The sequence below is a fragment of the Girardinichthys multiradiatus genome, chromosome 12 (genome assembly GCF_021462225.1).
Source record: "Girardinichthys multiradiatus isolate DD_20200921_A chromosome 12, DD_fGirMul_XY1, whole genome shotgun sequence".
Classification (NCBI taxonomy): Eukaryota; Metazoa; Chordata; class Actinopteri; order Cyprinodontiformes; family Goodeidae; genus Girardinichthys; species Girardinichthys multiradiatus.
Window position 1 is genome coordinate 49,563,316 of NC_061805.1, and position 18,259 is coordinate 49,581,574.

Here is an 18,259-nt window from a genome sequence, read left to right on the forward strand (position 1 = left end):
GCTACATTCTCACACTACTCTCCAATTTTGGATTATTTGCTGTTATTTCAGCTTTTAACCTTGTTCTCTCTTTTCTCTTCCTAGAAGCTACATCTGGCCAGGCTCTGTGTCTACCTGTGACACCTTTCTGGAGGGGGGCATCGTCCGAGCTTCTGCTGGCAGCAACTAATGCTCACCCTCTATCGATGATCCACATGGCCCTGTCTTTTAGTGTTTAACCCTTTCTCTCTCTTAGACATGGCTACTGACTGAGCTTCTACTGTGACTAACTCTATGTGCTCTCTTTCAGACTCTAACCTTGAAAACTGGCTCAGAGTTTATCTGTTCTTTCTTTCTAGATGGAACGCCTAAATGAGCTACATCCATTAACATTTACTTTTCCTTCCCATAGAAAGTACTCCTGGATCAGTGCTTCTTTGTTCTCTTTGTGTCTCTGCTCTGTTCTCTCAAATCCCCAGTCGGTCGTGGCAGATGGTCGCTCACACTGAGCCTGGTTCTGCTGGAGGTTTCTTCCTGTTAAAAGGGAGTTTTTCCTCTCCACTGTCGCTACATGCATGCTCAGTATGAGGGATTGCTGCAAAGTTAACACCAGTGACTGTCTACTGTCTCTGCATGCTCATCCAGGAGGAGTCAATGCTGCAAGTCACTGACTGGATGCAATCTGCTGGGTTTCCTAAGACAGAAAAACTTTTTATCCAATTTGAATAAAAAGCTAACTCTGACTGCACTGTTCAATGGTTAGGATTAATTGGAATGTTTGTACCTGACTTTTGTGAAGTGCCTTGAGACAACATGTGTTGTGAATTGGCGCTATATAAATAAACTGAATTGATAACTAAATAATTCGGTAGCTGCAGCCCTATCCTAAACTCTGTGAAAATATCCCACTTCATTCATATTGAATCATATCATTCATAATGCAACCCAGAGGACTCCCACAAAATGGTACAAAGACCTTAACAAGACCTTGCAAAGACCATAATAAGATCCTGCAAAAACCTCAACAAGACAATGTAGAGACCTTAAAAGACCCAGAAAAGACTTCAACAGACTCTGCAAAGACCAAAACAGGACTCAACAGTCTTGCTTTGGCCCATTTCATCCAAATCCAGTGTAAAAGCCTCTTAATCTGATTCTGATTGTTTCAATAACTGTAACGAACAGTAAATCGTGACTGAACATTACCATCTACCCGCTGGATGTTTGGAGTTAAACCCCTCCTAAAAGCTGCTGTAAGTCTGACATCACTCCTCAAACACTCTGAGGCATGTTGTTGATGAAAGCATAAACTGAAACATCTAACACTGAGTTCAACAGTTTGTAAAACAGCTTCTGGCTCAGGTGAGACTGAATCCAGGGTCTCAGGCCTGTGCTGACACAAAACTGTGCAAAAATAAATATGAGTAGAGCTGCACAGGAAGTGTCAGATCTAAGGGAAGGTTACGGGGTTTTTTTTCCTGAGAAGAAGGTGTAAATCGATCGAGTGTCAATAAATGCAGTGAAGCATAACCAGGTGTAAAGATCTCGTCCTCGTGAGTCTGCAGTTTTCTTTCCATTGTGAAAGGAGTCAGGATACGTGATTCCTTACAGACTCACTCATTCCTGCACCCAAAGAAATCCACACCGATGTAGCGAGGGTAGCCTTCCAACGAGTTCATGCCGACAGGATCAAACTTCCAGTACTGACGTCCTCGGATAAAGTGGGCGAAGCCTGCAAAGAGGAGCAAAAACAGATCATTTTATTTTTCCCTGAACCTGAGGAAGATGGTAAGCATTCCCGCTGCAGAACAGATGAAGGTTTGACACCATAAAATCTCATCTGTGTGTTAAAACCAGCAGAACCAACAAAGTAGCTGGAAAGTGAGTAAAACCAAGTTTAAGCCTTTGATTATTTGTTGGGAAATAATCACAGTATCTAAGAAAAGTTAGTACAAGTTAGTACAAAACTAGTCCATGCATTTGTTACTTCAAGGCTGGACTATTGTAATTCGTTACAATCAGGATGTCCACAAAATGCAGTTAAAAGCCTTCAGCTGATTCAAAATGCTGCAGCAAGAGTTCTGATGAAAATTAAAAAGAGAGATCATATTTCTCCTATTTTAGCTTCCCTTCATTGGCTCCCTGTTAAATCCAGAATAGCATTTAAAATTCTAGTGTGATCCCCCTGTAGTTGAAACACACCCTCCGGTCACCCTTCTTCTGAAGGGGGACCACCACCCCAGTCTGCCAGTCCAGAGGCACTGTCTCCGACCACCACGCAATGTTGAAGAGGCGTGTCAACCATGACAGCCCCACAACATCCAGAGACTAGAGGTACTCAGGGCAGATCTCATCCACCCCCGAAGCCTTGCCACCGCAGAGCTTTTTAACCACCTCGGTGACTTCAGCCTGGGTGATCAAAGAATCCAACCCCGAGTCCCCAGCCTCTGTTTCCACCACTGAATGCATGATGGCAGGATTGAGGAGAGCCTCAAAGTACTCCTTCCACCACCCGATAATGTCCCCAGTTGAGGTCAGCAGACTCCCATCCCCACTGTAAACAGTGTTGGCGAAGCACTGCTTCCCCCTCCTGAGGCGCCGGACGGTTTGCCAGAATCGCTTTGAGGCCAACCGGCAGTCCTTCTCCATGGCCTCACCAAACTCCTCCCAGGCCTGTGTTTTTGCCTCTGCCACAGCCCGGTCCGCGGCACGATTGGCCTCACGGTACCCGTCAGCCGCCTCAGGAGTCCCACAAGCCAACCACAGCCGATAGGACTCCTTCTTCAGCTTAACAGCATCCCTTACTGCCGGTGTCCACCACCAGGTTCGGGGATTGCCGCCGCGATGGGCACCGCAGACCTTACCGCCGCAGCTACGGGCAGCAGCATCGACAATAGATGCGGAGAACATGGTCCACTCGGACTCTATGTCTCCAACATCCCCCGGAATCTGGTCAAAGCTCTCCCGGAGGTGGGAGTTGAATACATCCCTGGCCAAGGGCTCCGCCAGGCGTTCCCAGCAGACGTTCGCTATGCGCTTGGGTCTGCCAAGTCTGTCCGGCTTTTTCCTCCTCCAGCGGATCCAACTCACCACCAGGTGGTGATCAGTGAACAGCTCAGCCCCTCTCTTCACCCGAGTGTCCAAAACGTGCGACCGAAGGTCTGATGATACGACAACAAAGTCGATCATTGACCTCCTGCCTAGGGTGTCCTGGTGCCAAGTGCACTGATGGTAAATGGTAAATGGACTGAACTGATATAGCGCCTTTCCAGTCATACAGACCACTCAAAACGCTTTACACTAGAGCCACATTCACCCAATCGCACTCACTAACGCTCACACATTCATACACCGATACGCAGATCGGTAGGCAATTTGAGGTTAAGTGCCTTGCCCAGGGGCACATTGACATATGGCAGGAGGAATCTGGAATCAAACCCACAACCTTCTGATTGCAAGACGACTACTCTTCCTACTGAGCCACAGTCACAGTGATGGACATCCTTATGTTTGAACATGGTGTTCATTATGGACAATCCGTGACTAGCACAGAAGTCCAATAACAAAACACCACTTGGATTCAGATCGGGGAGGCCATTCCTCCTGATCACGCCTCTCCAGGTGTCACTGTCGTTTCCCACATGGGGGTTGAAGTCCCCCAGCAGACTAATGGAGTCCCCGGGAGGGGGACTATCCAGCACCCCTGACAGGGACGCCAAGAAGGCCAGGTACTCCGCACTACTGCTCGGCCCGTAGGCCGAAACAACAGTCCCCAACCCAAAGGCGCAGGGATGTGACCCTCTCATCCACCGGGGTAAACCCCAACACGAGACGGCTGAGCTGGGGGGCAACAAGCAAACCCAGCCCGCCGCCTCTCCCCGTGGGCCACTCCAGAGTAGAAGAGAGTCCAGCCTCTCTCAAGGAGATGGGTTCTCAATATCTCTCGACCTCCCGCACAAGCTCAGGCTCCTTCCCCCCCAGCGAGGTGACATTCCACATCCCTAGAGCCAGCCTAAGCATCCGGGGATCGGGTCGCTGAGGTCCCCACCTTCGTCCGCCGCCCAATCTTCTTTGCACCGGTCCCTCACGGTTCCCCCTGCAGGTGGTGGGCCCACTGGGGGATGGCCTCGCGTCTCTCATTCGGGCTTGGCCTGGCCGGGTCCCGCGAGGAGCAACCCGGCCACCAGGCGCTCTCCTACGAGTCCCAACCCCAGGCCTGGCTCCAGGGTGAGACCCCAGCTCCGCCGTACCGGGCGACGTCACGTGCCTCGATTTAATCGTCGTCATGAGGGGTTCTTGAACCGCTCTTTGTCTGACCCGTCACCTAGAGCCTGTTTGCCATGGGAGACCCTACCAGGGGCATTTAAGCCCCAGACAACATAGCCTCTAGGATCATTTGAGCACTCAAACCCCTCCACCACGTTAAGGTGGCGGTTCAAGGAGGGGACATGGTGATTGACTGAGCTTCTACTGTGACTAACTCTATGTGCTCTCTTTCAGACTCTAACCTTGAAAACTGGCTCAGAGTTTATCTGTTCTTTCTTTCTAGGTGAAACGACTAAAGGAGCTACATCCATTAACATTTACTTTTCCTTCCCATAGAAAGTACACCAGTGACTGTCCACTGTCTCTACATGCTCATCTAGGAGGAGTGAATGCTGCAAGTCACTGACTGGATGCAATCTGCTGGGTTTCCTTAGACAGAAAAACTTTTTATCCAATTTGAATAAATAACTGAATTGGCGCTATATAAATAAACTGAATTGAAAACTGAAACTGAATTGAAGTACACCCCTTACATTCTGTGAATATTGTATTATCTTTTCATGAGACAACACTGAACATAAGACACTGAAAATGCAATATAAACTAGTCAGTGTTCACCTTGTATAACTGGAAATTTGCTGTCTCCTCAAAATAACTAAAAGCACAGCCATTAATGTCTAAACTGCTGGCAACAAAAGTAAGTACACCCCTAAGTGAAAATGTCCAAATGGAGCCAAAAGTGTCAATATGTTTTGTGGCCACCATTATTTTCCAGCCCTGCCTTAACTTTCCTGAGCCTGGAGTTCTCTAGAACTTCACAGGTTCCTACTGGAGTCCTCCACTCCTCCATGATGGCTTCCTTCTGGGACGACAGTCATGTAGACTAATTTGATGCAGTGTCTGACGTATGGTCTGAGTACTAACAGGCTGCCCCCCCTCAGCCTCTGCAGTAATGCTGGCAGCACTGGGCCATGAGGCCATGAGGGGCCATGTTGAACTTCCAGTGACCAGAAAGAGAGAGTGTGCAAGGTAACACCTGCTCCCAATTCACACTTGAGACCTTGTAACAGGTCACATGACACAAGGGAGGGAAAATGGCTAATTTTGCCACAATTTGGACATTTTCACATAGGGGTGTACTCACTTTTGTTGCTAGCTGTTTAGACATTAATGGCTATTTGTTATTTTGAGAGGAAAGCAAATTTACACTGTTATACAGGCCCTACACTGACTACTTTATGCTGTTTGAATGAATCTTATTTTCATTGTTGTCCCATGAAAAGATAAAATTATTTTTTACAAAAATGTGAGGGGTGTACTCACTTTATTTTCTTCTTTTATTCTTATTCAAAGCTGGAAAGTATTTAAATCAAGACTTGTTCATACTTCTAAACTGTGTAATAACGCTGAATATTAGGTCCAATCATTCGTCTCTCCATCCGTTCAGGGGTGTACTGACTTTTGTGAGATATATCTATTAAAACTTTGAATTTTTCATCTTCAAAAGAAACCTTACACACGTTAAGACTTTACATTTTAATGGAAATAAATGACATTCTTCTCAGGTTTATCCAATTTAAAAAGCAGTTTTTATTTTATAAAAATAAAAGCTTACATTAAAATTAAAGACAGCAATAATATTATATTGTAGATATGATAATACTGTTTAATTTGTATTGTATTGCACCAACTACACCAAAACAAATTCCTTGTATGTCCAAAAACGTACTTGGCAATAAAGCTTTTCTGATTCTGATTCTGAAAAACTGAATTTATGTTTTCAAACTCAAATGGACCTTTTCAAATTAAAGGACTGCGACAGTATATATGCTAAATGATTAAAGGAGTAATTCGTAATTTGCTAAAGGGTCTATGACAGGGTCAGTACCTGAAAGGACCGATGAGGTGCATCATGTTTCCAACAAACAGCTTTATATGTTTGAGGGATTCGGCTAGAGAAATGGGAACAGACTGTTTGTAACAGGTTCTGATGCAGGGACGTGCACAGATAGACGCTAAGTGGTGCTAGAGCACCTTCCCTTTTATCCTTTGGAGGAAAAAGTGCCCTCCTGAAATCTTTTTTTTTTACAGTGTATAGTGTGGGGCCCAAGGAAAAATGTCTGAATTTAAAGCCCTATAATACCAGTGCCCCACGTTTTGAAATCCTCTCCCCTTCACCAACACACATACGTGTCCCGCCTGGTGTGTCTCTCAACGGAGACGGGCTGCGTGCAGAGCGGAGAGTTGGACCTGCGCTGGTCCAGCTTACCTCTTCTCTCCTCCCCTCCACCGTCAGATAGAGCCCTGCCCTGCCGACAGGCTGGCTAAAATAAATTCAAATCTATCTCATAGATGTCGGTATTACATTTGCTATAATGGTCCATGATGACTTCTGTTTGACACATGTTTTTTTTTTTATTGGAAATACGGCCAAATGAGCTGGTTAATATTACAATTCATACACTACTAAAATACTTTTAATAAAGTTCAGTAAATGTGGGGCATGTAGGCTAAGTTGTATTTTCTACTTCTGTGTGTGTAAAAATTATAATGTGATCAGAGTATTTTAATTTCTAAATAGCAGACATCTTATCAGTTCTCAGGACTTGTAATCTCATTAATTTTTATTCTCTAAGAACAATTTCTGTCATAAATCACACTGGCTACATGCAGAAGTATAGATGATTCTTCTTATGATAATATTCTCTGATGTTGGTTTAATTTTGACTATAAAGATTTTATAACTTATTTTCTGGGTATAGTTGATTTACGCTGTAGAATGGTCACTGGTTACTGAAGATAACTCATTTAGTGTGACCTACCTGGTAAATTTGCCAGTGTAACCTGCTTTGCTACAACATAAGGTTATTTGATGCAGAAGACATTTTGTGATAAAACTACAGAATGATATAGTCAAGACAAACACGTTGTGCTCAGTGTGTAAAAAGAAAAAAAATGAAGGATAACGTAAGTTTCAAGTTTGACTCAGGAAGTTCATGTTGTGAATCAGTAATCTAACTTTATGATCATTTTGTTGCCTTATTAATCTTAAGAATTTTGTCAAATGCATTCTTGTTTTGAGTTTTTTTTCCTGGGTGTTCATTTCCCTTCAACACACAGGACAGTTTGTTTTGTGGGTGCTTAGAAATACGTATAAATTATGTTCATGTTGTGCCTGTAATAAATCTCACACTACAAAGGCAGCCGACAGCTCCATGTGCTGCACAAGGTGCCCTTTTTCTCCACTTGAGCACCTGCCCCCCAAAATGTCTGTGCACGACACTGTTCTGATTGATCCAGTTTTAAATTGGTTCTCAGTATTAAAGTTTGACTGCAGCAACATCATAGGTTAAATACTGTAGACGAAAAAGCATTTTCTCCTTCGTACCGTGTAGGTCCCTGAAGGCAGCATCCACATCCTCAGGGATGCCGCTCCAGTACTGCATGCTGCGTGGGTGGGGGGACTCGACCCGGTTCTCACGGGGACTGAACCTCCAGTAGCTACCGGACTTGAAGAAGTAGGTGTTGTAGTTAGGGTCGTGACCCCAGCGAAGTGTGGCCTGGATGCTGGGTACGGATAACCCTAGACTCCTGATGGACTCAGGTCCCCTGATGGGCATCTCGGCATCAAACACCCAGTAGTTATCGCCTGCGGAGACCCAAAAAAAAACACTTAAATCTGAATTTCATTTTCATTTCCTCTTTTCTTACCACTGTTTGCGCAGCCGATGCTTCGTTAAGGTACCAAAACATAACATTATATCCCTAAAGACAATAATGGTGTTTTGGTGAAAGAAATGAGAAAACCCAGACCTCTTTGAAGCGCCACAGCTCAGCCATACTTCACAGTAGAAACACTGAGATTTCTAACAGTTCCAGAGTTGGACCATTTACAGTTTTTACACAATCAGAGTTTTTTTCAGGATATTCCCTCAGAATGGTCGGCTTAAAGTGTGATGATGTAAAACACTAGATAATAAACCTGAGAAATATTCAGAAACCCTTTGATTAACACTAAATTTCAATTTATTTGTAAAAAGTACACATTGAAATGTAGGCATTTGTTCATTCAAATCATTTCTCCTACATACAGTACTGTAGACACATAAAGATGTACGTGTGACCAGCAGACAGGTCTCGTACTCAGAGGTCAAGTATGTTTTAACGGAGCGCAGCTTTGGCGCAGGAGTAGAGGACACCACCCATGTACGGAGGCCTTGGTCCTTGTCACGGGTTTGAGTCCCGGCCCGTTAACATCCGCCATAGGTCTTCCTCCTCTCTTCACCCGTTTCCCAGTCAGTTCACTTTTGGAAAAATGTAAAAATAAAGGCAACTAGGGCCTAAAAAAACACACAGATTTTCTGCTCAGTAACAGTTGAGGATGATATTCTGTTTCTGTTTGTAGTGCTGTGGGCTTCCCAGGAAACATGGGAGTCACCATGGCGACCAGTGTCTATTTGTTTGTTCTAGGGTTTCAACATTGCTGGAAAAAGTTAAGAATAGGTTTGTCAGATTTCCATGACGCAGCTAAAAATTCAGCATTTGTCCTGAAATGTTCTGGTTGAAAGTTCATATAAAGCAGCATTTTCTGTAAAAACAGCCAACTCACATGAAACCATAAACACCATAAATGCACCTTAATCACCGTAGATGCTCCTCACCTTGAAAGAACCAAATATTCCCTGACTTGTCCTCGAAAGCGGCGTCGATCTTACTCGGGATCCCCTTCCAGTGTCGGGATGCCAGCGCCGGGTACCCGCTCTCCAGACGGCCCGATCCTCCAGGATCCCTGATCCTCCAAACGTAGCCCGACTTAAAGAAGAACAGTTCCCCTCGGATCATCGACACGGCATCGAAGTTGGTGTGGCAGGCGTCGGGCTGGAAATAAAACACAGTGCGCAATCAATTCTGCATACAGAAAAACACAACAGCAAGACTATTATTATTGTGGAGGAAGAGATAATGAGGTCTTCCTTTTGACTCCCACCTGACGAAAGGCCAGGTGTAGCGTAGCTGTTGTTCAGCAAGTTACGAACTCATGTTTGCTAGACCTGAGTAAAGAGCAATTATTCATTAAAATGTTGGCTATATGCATAAAACAAATCAAGGGCTTGGAGGTGCAAGAACTTTCTTCTGTTGAAAAAAACAAAACTGAAGTCATTATTTTTGGAGCGATCAAGAGTCAGCACACAGCTTCAGTTACTACAGCTGGAAACCACTGATCAGACCTGAAATCTGGGTGTAGTGATGGACTCAGAGCTGAACCTTCAGATAGTGGCGGTTCTAGAACCAATTTACCAGGGGTGCCAGGGACGGGCCAATGTTTTTTCATTGGGGCACAGAACCAAAAAAAAGGGCGATATTTCGTTGTTTCGTATATTTAGTGAGCCACAGAGCCACTAGCAGCTCTGGAGCTGCAGGTTACAGACCCCTGATCTAGCAGATGAAAACTGTGATCCTATATCAGTATGGCTGAAGCTAAAAGTGAAACACCTTAATTTTTTATTCTTGTTAAAGTAAAACTGTACAGGTACAAAAAAAGGTCCAATGGACGAATCAGGTATGGTTTCTGTGCCAGCGCATATTATCATAAGAAACTGATTTTGTGTTATGTCTTCAGTGCAGGCGCTATAGCAGGGGTCAGGACCAGTTCTACAGGGGCAGTGGCCCCAGTTGGCCCTGTCTAGAACCGCCCATGGCGTTAGAGACACAAAAAGACAATCACTAAGTCATCCTTCTGTCACCTGAAGAACAATTCCAGGATTAAAGGACTAATGTCCCTGCAGGATCTGTAAAAACACATCCACGTGTTCATCTTTAGTAGAATTGATTACTGCAACAGTGTCTTCACTGGTCTGCCTAAAAAGTGGATCAGACAGCTGCAGCTGATCCAGAGCACTGCTGCCTGATCCTCACTAGAACTTAGAAACTTGAGAACTTTAGCCCAGTTCTGAAGTCCTTCCACCTGCTCCCTGGACCTCATAGAATAGACTTTAAAATACTTATGTTATAGTTTGTGAGTCACTAAATGGCTTAGCACCAAAATACATTAAAGATCTATTGCTGTTATATCAACCTTCCAGACCACTCAGGTCTTCTGGTTCCAGTCTACTTTGCATCCCCAGAATCAGAACCAAACATGGAGAAGCAGCAATCAGTTCTTATGCTCCATTAATCTGGAACAAACTCCCAGAAATGAATCCCTGAGTTCTTTTAAATTCAGGTTAAACCCGATTTGTTTAGAGCTTTTTCTGACTGTTAAACATCATCAATTTCAGTCTGTAGTCCAACTTTTCTTGACTTTCCTTTATTATGCCATTGCTGTATACTTTTTAATATGTTTTCCTTGCTTTAGTTTGCATCATGTAAAGGACTTTGAATTGTCTTCTTGCTGAATTTTGCTATACAAAAATCGTCCCATGCCTTAGTCAGGACAGTAATTTCTTAGTTTCTCACCTAAAGACTGTTGGTCAGGTTCTGAATCTGGAACTTGTTGTTCGTTTAATCTCACCTTGTAACAGGAATAAAACAGGCTGCCTCTGCTTTATTATGGAGCCTAAATCCTCTTGTGTCATGTTTGAGTCTTAAAAAGCAAATTATGCACGTGCATTTTAAGTTCATCTGAGTCATACAATAATATGACTGATTACATGGATTACTAATGATGTAATCTGTAAACTAGCTGCACTCACATTAAGCTCGTTGGTCTCTGTTTTGGTTGGCGGAGCCCTTGGTGCTGGGGCTGGCGGTGGGGGCAGAACCTGTGGTTGAGCTCCATACAGGTACTGGATCCCTTGCCTGTCGTCCTCACTCAGCCTCAGTGGGTAAGAGAAGGAGTAATACGCGGACATGATGGATTTTGGCTTACGCGAGTGCTGCAGGCCCAGGACATGGCCAAACTCATGGGCGGCAACCTGCAGAAGGTCTGTACCTGCAGGGAGGAGGGGAAAGGATGCACACCTGGTTCATACGGGGTCTGAAAACAAGTGAGAGTGTTTGTTTTGTCCTTGTTTGAGAAGGAGACTATCTGAGCCAACTGGGTCCAAGTGAAAAAGTCCCTTTACCTGATGACACACACCTGTACTCAGTTATCTGCTCACATGATGCAGGCAAGTGTCTGACATGTTTACCTTTAGGTAGAGTTAGCATATATTTTAGCATGTCTCATGATAAACACTTTGTACAAATTACAATTGTAACAAACAAATATGCAATAATTATTGAAAGAGATGCTTAGGACAGCTTTACAGATCATCTGGTGCAGAATGAGCCTCATCAACTGAAGCTGAAGTCCAGTTTTTGTTACAAACTGATCTGCAAACATCTGGAAAGGTGATCTCCTATCTAACGGAGAAGGTCATATATTCATCATTCGTCACATTATTATTTCTCTTGTTACACTCAAATTATGCACCCTGAATTGTTCAGATAAGCCATGGTGTACCTCAGGGCTTGTTGTTTGACCTCCTTGTTTTTCTTTATTAGAGTGTTATTAGAGTAGAGTGTTTTTGGAGCCATGTATGATACCATGTCTATGTAAATACTTTCTCTGACATCATATCCTTTATAGGTACACCAGGTGATGCTAATGAAATGACTTGATAAACTGAACAGGATCGGTGTGACAACCTCTATAAAAGCAGGAGATCTGAAAGTTGGCTGGAAAGGTAGAAATACGTTTGCAATGGCCTTGAAAATGCTGCCCATCAATATGGAAATGATCTAAGGATATTTCAAAAACTATTTGAGGTCCATCGTTCTACATAGAGAAAGATTATTTACAAGTGTAAATAATTTAAAACAGCGGCCAATCAGGAGTGGATGTCAAACTCACCCCAAGGTCAGAACGTGCAATGCTCATAGAAATAAAACAAGAGCTCCAAATCAGGCCTCAGTTAACATTTTAAAGGTCAAAGTTCCTGAGAGGACAATTAGAAAAAGACCAGAGTCCTTCAGACAGATGAGACCAGAGTACAGATGTTTGGCTATAATGCAAGGCACCATATTTGGACTAAACCAAATACAGCAGCACAAACACCTCATATCAACTCTCACGCATGGTGGTGGAGGGGCGATGGTTTGGGCTTCATATGCAGTCAAGGACCTGGGCACTCTATCCATCATTAAATAGACCATAAACTCTGTATACCAAAGTAATCTGGAGTCAAAGGTGAGACCATCTGTCCCACAGCCAAAATTTGGTCCAAACTGGGTCATGCAAATAATGAAGCAATACTGAAAAGAATGGTGAGGACAAATTTCCTCTACAACCTTGTCAAAAACTGATAAGGTCAGACAGAAAACAAACTGATGTCATACTTCAGTGAATAATTCTGCTCTTACTCACTGCCTTTACCAGTAACTGTGAGTCCAAAGCTACAGAAAACTCCCAATCAACAAATACTAGAATCTATGATTTTATTTACTGCCTAAAAATAAGACCTTGTAGGATTTGTTTGTTTCAGGGAGAGTAGGGTTTTCAGCCTGATATGAACCTAGACTCATCCAGCAATATCAAACAACAGTATAAGAAATTTACAAGACATTCATTATGTGATTTTTATAAATATAAGCTGATTTTATGAAACACTTAATACAACAAGACCCAGGCAGGAGGTCTGGGAGTATTTCTGAGCAGAGATGAATTTATTGTTTCTCCAGTTTTGGACAATTTAACAAAAAGAACACAAATATACACAAAGTAAAGTGATCCATAAACTCACCCATGTGGTTCCCCAGAGTCCAGGACTCGTCATAGTCAAAGTGAATGTCGCCCTGTCGATGTGTTTTTGGGAAGAAGGCGTGAGCTAGAATCCCACCCGGACCATCAAACGGGAGGTTGTCTCCGTGCCAGTAGCTGCAGGTGAATAAAACAAACCCTATCAGAAACAAAGCCTTCCTTTTTAAAAAACAACATCCTGACATCAAACTCACACACATCAGAGACAAATCAACTTCTGTTTTCTGGCATTTTATCATCACTTTACAAAATAAAACAAACATCTAAACCCTGAAAAAAGTGAATATAAAAAAACTTAAATGCTTTCAAATACACACGCCATAATAAGCTCAAACTAAAGTTCACTTTATCAGATAAAGGGCTTGATAAAGTTGTAAATTACATTAAATAGACTAAAGACATTTCCAGGCCCAGGACTTGATTCACTGAAATGATTCAAACAGGGAAACCCCAGAAATGATTACAGAATAAAACCCCCGAGTCAGCAGATACAGATAAAGCTTCAGTATCAGCACAGTGGAGCCTGCTTGTCCTCTCTTGCTCTATTATCTCAGTGTTCATCTCCACAACTCTGTAGATCCTTTGTAGCAAATCTGCTCATCAGAATCTGATCCGATCTGTTCAAATGTTTGGCTGGTTTTACTGAGATGATCCTGATTTTATCCAGAACACAGATCAGATTCACAGAAATTCACTTTTATCACTATAATCATTCTTATTAGCTGATATTGTGTTTCAACAACAAATATTTCTATTGGTTTTCTTTAACCTGTAAGGTTCTCAGTGGGTTGATTTATAATCTTCAGCAGGATTTTTCTTTTTTGCATCACTCGCTAATGAAGCAGAAGAATCTGTCTCCTCTTCACACAACGTCTGAAAATGATTTTCTGAGGAAATGCCTCCAACCTGCACTACCTGCTATGATGCAAAAAGCAACATGCAGCAAACATAACACCTTGGAAACTTTATTTAAAGTTTATATCAAACAGAGAGGTTGTTACGGTTTTTCTGAACCTGCTGATCTGTTTATCCAGAGCAGCAGCAGCTCAATAGTTTAAAATGAAGCCTGCAGGGGGCGCAGCTCTTTTAGGCCTCCTGATGAGAGTTCAAGTGGGTTCAAGCAAAAAAAAAAAACCCTGCTCAAACTCTGGGTCTGGGATCTGATCTCAGAGGATTCTCCAAGCATAAGATCATCTGAACTAGATGAACACCAAATAAACAAAGCTTGGTCTGATCATTGTCCGTCTCTGCTGAAGTCAAACACGACTGACCAGAACCAGAAGCATGGAGTCGACCTGCACCGGATCAACTGTCAGGCTTGTTGCTACAGTTAAATGTTGAGAGGAAGGAGCCAAACATGGTTCTGACAGCAGGAAACTGAAAGTTCTAGAAAGGATAAATGACCTGATCCAGACACTCTGACAAATGTTCCCAGAAGAGAAACTGTGGACAGAATTATTGGTGATGGGTCAAACGGATACTTTGTCTTTCTTCTTAAGACTAAAATAGTTTTTTCCTTCCGCTAATTTTCAAGATGTAGACAACACAGATATTTCACTTTGGTTTTCTCATCTGTTTTTATGATCCTATCTGTTGTCTCTTTGAGATACTGGAGATAAACTTCTGAACCGAATCCTGACTGACTGACATCACCTACTTTTTGAGAACCACAGGTTCTCAGTGGGGTTAGACCTGGTGACCACAGCTCCAACTCTTGTTGTTCTGATTTTTGCAACACTTTGTTATAAGTTTAGTCTGGTGACATGGTGCTCCACAAAGCTAGAAACCCCACAGAACATAACCAATATAAATGAAGCCCATTCCCTTGGATAAGAACCTGCTCCACATGGATTGGATAGGGATTCTTCACATTTGGCATCACACAGGACTCATGGTAGCCCTCACCTTTTCTTCTCCAGACATCCATCAGAACGAGGAATCCTAAGAGAAAATAACTTTAAGCCAGTCTTTTTCTGACCACCCTTGGACTTTCTGCAGGATTTCTAGTCTGTCCTTGATGGTTTTCTTAGACAGAAGTGTCTTCTTTACTACCCTTCTTTTCCAACAGTCTTTGCATCACCGTGTATGCAGATCAGTAGACTATTGTTGCAAATTTGCCTCAAACTACTTTGATTCTTGTTGTAGCTAAGGTGGCTGGATCTCACTAATAAGAAAAATTAAGATAAGATAGGATAGAGTTTATTGATCTCACAATGGAGAAATTCACTTGTTACTGTAATACCTGTTCATGCATATTCCACACACTAAGCACCTTGCCCAGTTTTGCCAAATTTTTATAATTCGCATATTAACTCCTAAATGTCTATTCTATATTAAATTCAATTCAGTTTATTTATATAGCACCAATTCACAACACATATCCTTTCAAGGCACTTCACAAAGTCAATTCAATCCAATTACACAGTTTTCAAGTCAGGTTCATACATTCCAATTAATCCTAACTATCGAACAGTCAGATTCGGTTATTTATCCAAATTGGATAAAATGTTTTTCTATCTAAGGAAACCCAGCAGATTGCATCCAGTCAGTGACTTGCAGCATTCACTCCTCCTGGATGAGCATGTAGAGACAGTGGACAGTCACTGGCGTTGACTTTGCAGCAATCCCTCATACTGAGCATGCATGTAGCGACAGTGGAGAGGAAAAACTCCCTTTTAACAGGAAGAAACCTCCAGCAGAACCAGGCTCAGTGTGAGCGGCCATCTGCCACGACCGACTGGGGGTTTGAGAGAACAGATCAGAGACACAAAGAAGCACTGATCCAGGAGTCCTTTCTATGGGAAGGAAAAGTAAATGTTAATGGATGTACAGTGGTTGGACAATGAAACTGAAACACCTGTAATTTATTGTGGGAGGTTTCATGGCTAAATTGGACCAGCCTGGTAGCCAGTCTTCATTGATTGCACATTGCACCAGTAAGAGCAGAGTGTGAAGGTTCAGTTAGCAGGGTAAGAGCACAGTTTTGTTCAAAATATTGAAATGCACACAACATTATGGGTGACATACCAGAGTTCAAAAGAGGACAAATTGTTGGTGCATGTCTTGCTGGCGCATCTGTGACCAAGACAGCAAGTCTTTGTGATGTATCAAGAGCCACGGTATCCATGGTAATGTCAGCATACCACCAAGAAGGACGAACCACATCCAACAGGATTAACTGTGGACGCAAGAGGAAGCTGTCTGAAAGGGATGTTCGGTTGCTAACCCGGATTGTATCCAAAAAACATAAAACCACGGCTGCCCAAATCACGGAAGAATTAAATGTGCACCTCAACTCTCCTGTTTCCACCAGAACTGTCCATCAGGAGCTCCACAGGGTCAATATACATGGCCGGGCTGCTATAGCCAAACCTTTGGTCAATCATGCCAATGCCAAACGTCCGTTTCAATGGTGCAAGGAGCACAAATCTTGGGCTGTGGACAATGTGAAACATGTATTGTTCTCTGATGAGTCCACTTTTACTGTTTTCCCCACATCCAGGAGAGTTACGGTGTGGAGAAGTCCCAAAGAAGCGTACCACCCAGACTGTTGCATGCCCAGAGTGAAGCATGGGGGTGGATCTGTGATGGTTTGGGCTGCCATATCATGGCATTCCCTTGGCCCAATACTTGTGCTAGATGGGCGCGTCACTGCCAAGGACTACCGAACCATTCTTGAGGACCATGTGCATCCAATGGTCCAAACACTGTATCCTGAAGGCGGTGCCATGTATCAGGATAACAATGCACCAATACACACAGCAAGACTGGTGAAAGATTGGTTTGATGAACATGAAAGTGAAGTTGAACATCTCCCATGGCCTGCACAGTCACCAGATCTAAATATTATTGAGCCACTTTGGGGTGTTTTGGAGGAGCGAGTCAGGAAACGTTTTCCTCCACCAGTATCACGTAGTGACCTGGCCACTATCCTGCAAGAAGAATGGCTTAAAATCCCTCTGACCACTGTGCAGGACTTGTATATGTCATTCCCAAGACGAATTGATGCTGTATTGGCCGCAAAAGGAGGCCCTACACCATACTAATAAATTATTGAGGTCTAAAATCAGGTGTTTCAGTTTCATTGTCCAACCCCTGTAGCTCCTTTAGTGGTTTCATCTTGGAACAAAAAACAGAAAAACAGATAAACTAAGTTTAGAGTATAAAACATAGTACATAGAGTTAGTCACAGTAAAAGCTCAGTCAGTAGCTATGTCTAGGAGAAAAATAGGGTTAAACACTGAAAAAGTGGCTTGTTCACTTCTATATGCTATTATCAAATTAACAATCTGTGGAATTTTGCAAATGCATGATATCAAAATCACAAATAAAGTATTCTTAAACATGACTGTAATTAACTTCAGCCTTATGGGGTTAACAAGCTCCGCACTGGTGGCAACATAAATCTGTGGCAGCATCCTCAGGACCCTTTTGGACTTGTACGTGCTTAACTATATTGAAGATTATATTGTGCAAAAACATAGAAAATCATCTCTAAGCACATTAATGTAAGCATGATTTAAAATGTTGACAAACTGCTGCTGATGATTTGGTTGCTAATCGAGCTGGAAGAGCCTATTCATTGATTCCCTCTCAGTTTGTTCACTTATTCACATTAATGAGCAGCCAGTGACTGTTTAGGATGTCTTTCATGTTTTTGCAGAATTCGCAAATGAAAATCTGCCTCTAATGAAGTCCTGGTGCTCGAGAAGCTAGGGTTTGTGATTTAACTTTAGGAATATTTTAGCACAAGATTAATTCATTTTATGCAATAAAACGTAAAAAGTCCGAACAGACTAGAATGAATAGGAAACATATCTCCTTTTGGTTCCTGTTTGTGTTTTTACCTTGAAAAGTCGATCCGGATGTCGGGTGTCCCTCTGCGGATCTCGGTGAAAGTGAGAGGTGTGACATCACTCCAGATCTTCACCGCTTCCTGAATCACACGGCGCACTTGCTCCTCGTCCATCTGCCATGGGAAGCGCACGATTCTGCAGGAGACCAGCGCAGGTGTCAACACACAAACACAGGAAGCAGGGCGGCGGGGAGGGACCACCGACCTCGATATCTGGCCTCATCTCGGCAGGAGGTGTGCTGTTACTGAACCCCTCCCTGACAGTTCAGATAAAAACCACCCAGGGGGAGAACTGGAAAACTGGCAACATTTATACCCTAAATTTGGCATTTAAAAACAAATCTGGGTAAAAAAGGAGCAAAACATTTTTTTTTCTAAAAACACAGAGAACAGAAAAAGCCACAAGAAAGACCAGTGTA

General features: G+C 43.0%; 1 protein-coding gene across 4 annotated transcripts in view; it reads right to left on the minus strand.

Moving 5' to 3' along the window:
• Nucleotides 1-710: 710 nt before the first annotated feature.
• Nucleotides 711-18,259, minus strand: part of mmp11a (matrix metallopeptidase 11a) — a 46,425-nt gene continuing 28,876 nt past the window's right edge. For 2 of the 4 annotated variants that reach the window (XM_047382020.1, XM_047382018.1), the window contains exons 3-9: nucleotides 17,833-17,976; nucleotides 14,891-14,926; nucleotides 12,969-13,102; nucleotides 10,938-11,176; nucleotides 8,907-9,123; nucleotides 7,634-7,894; nucleotides 711-1,711 (exon numbers count right to left, since the gene is read on the minus strand). In XM_047382020.1, coding sequence (XP_047237976.1) covers nucleotides 1,593-1,711; nucleotides 7,634-7,894; nucleotides 8,907-9,123; nucleotides 10,938-11,176; nucleotides 12,969-13,102; nucleotides 14,891-14,926; nucleotides 17,833-17,976 — 1,150 coding nt within the window. In that variant the 3' untranslated portion in view covers nucleotides 711-1,592. The remainder of the gene's footprint in view (nucleotides 1,712-7,633; nucleotides 7,895-8,906; nucleotides 9,124-10,937; nucleotides 11,177-12,968; nucleotides 13,103-14,890; nucleotides 14,927-17,832; nucleotides 17,977-18,259) is intronic. The other 2 variants (XM_047382022.1, XM_047382021.1) reach the window with 1 other exon arrangement.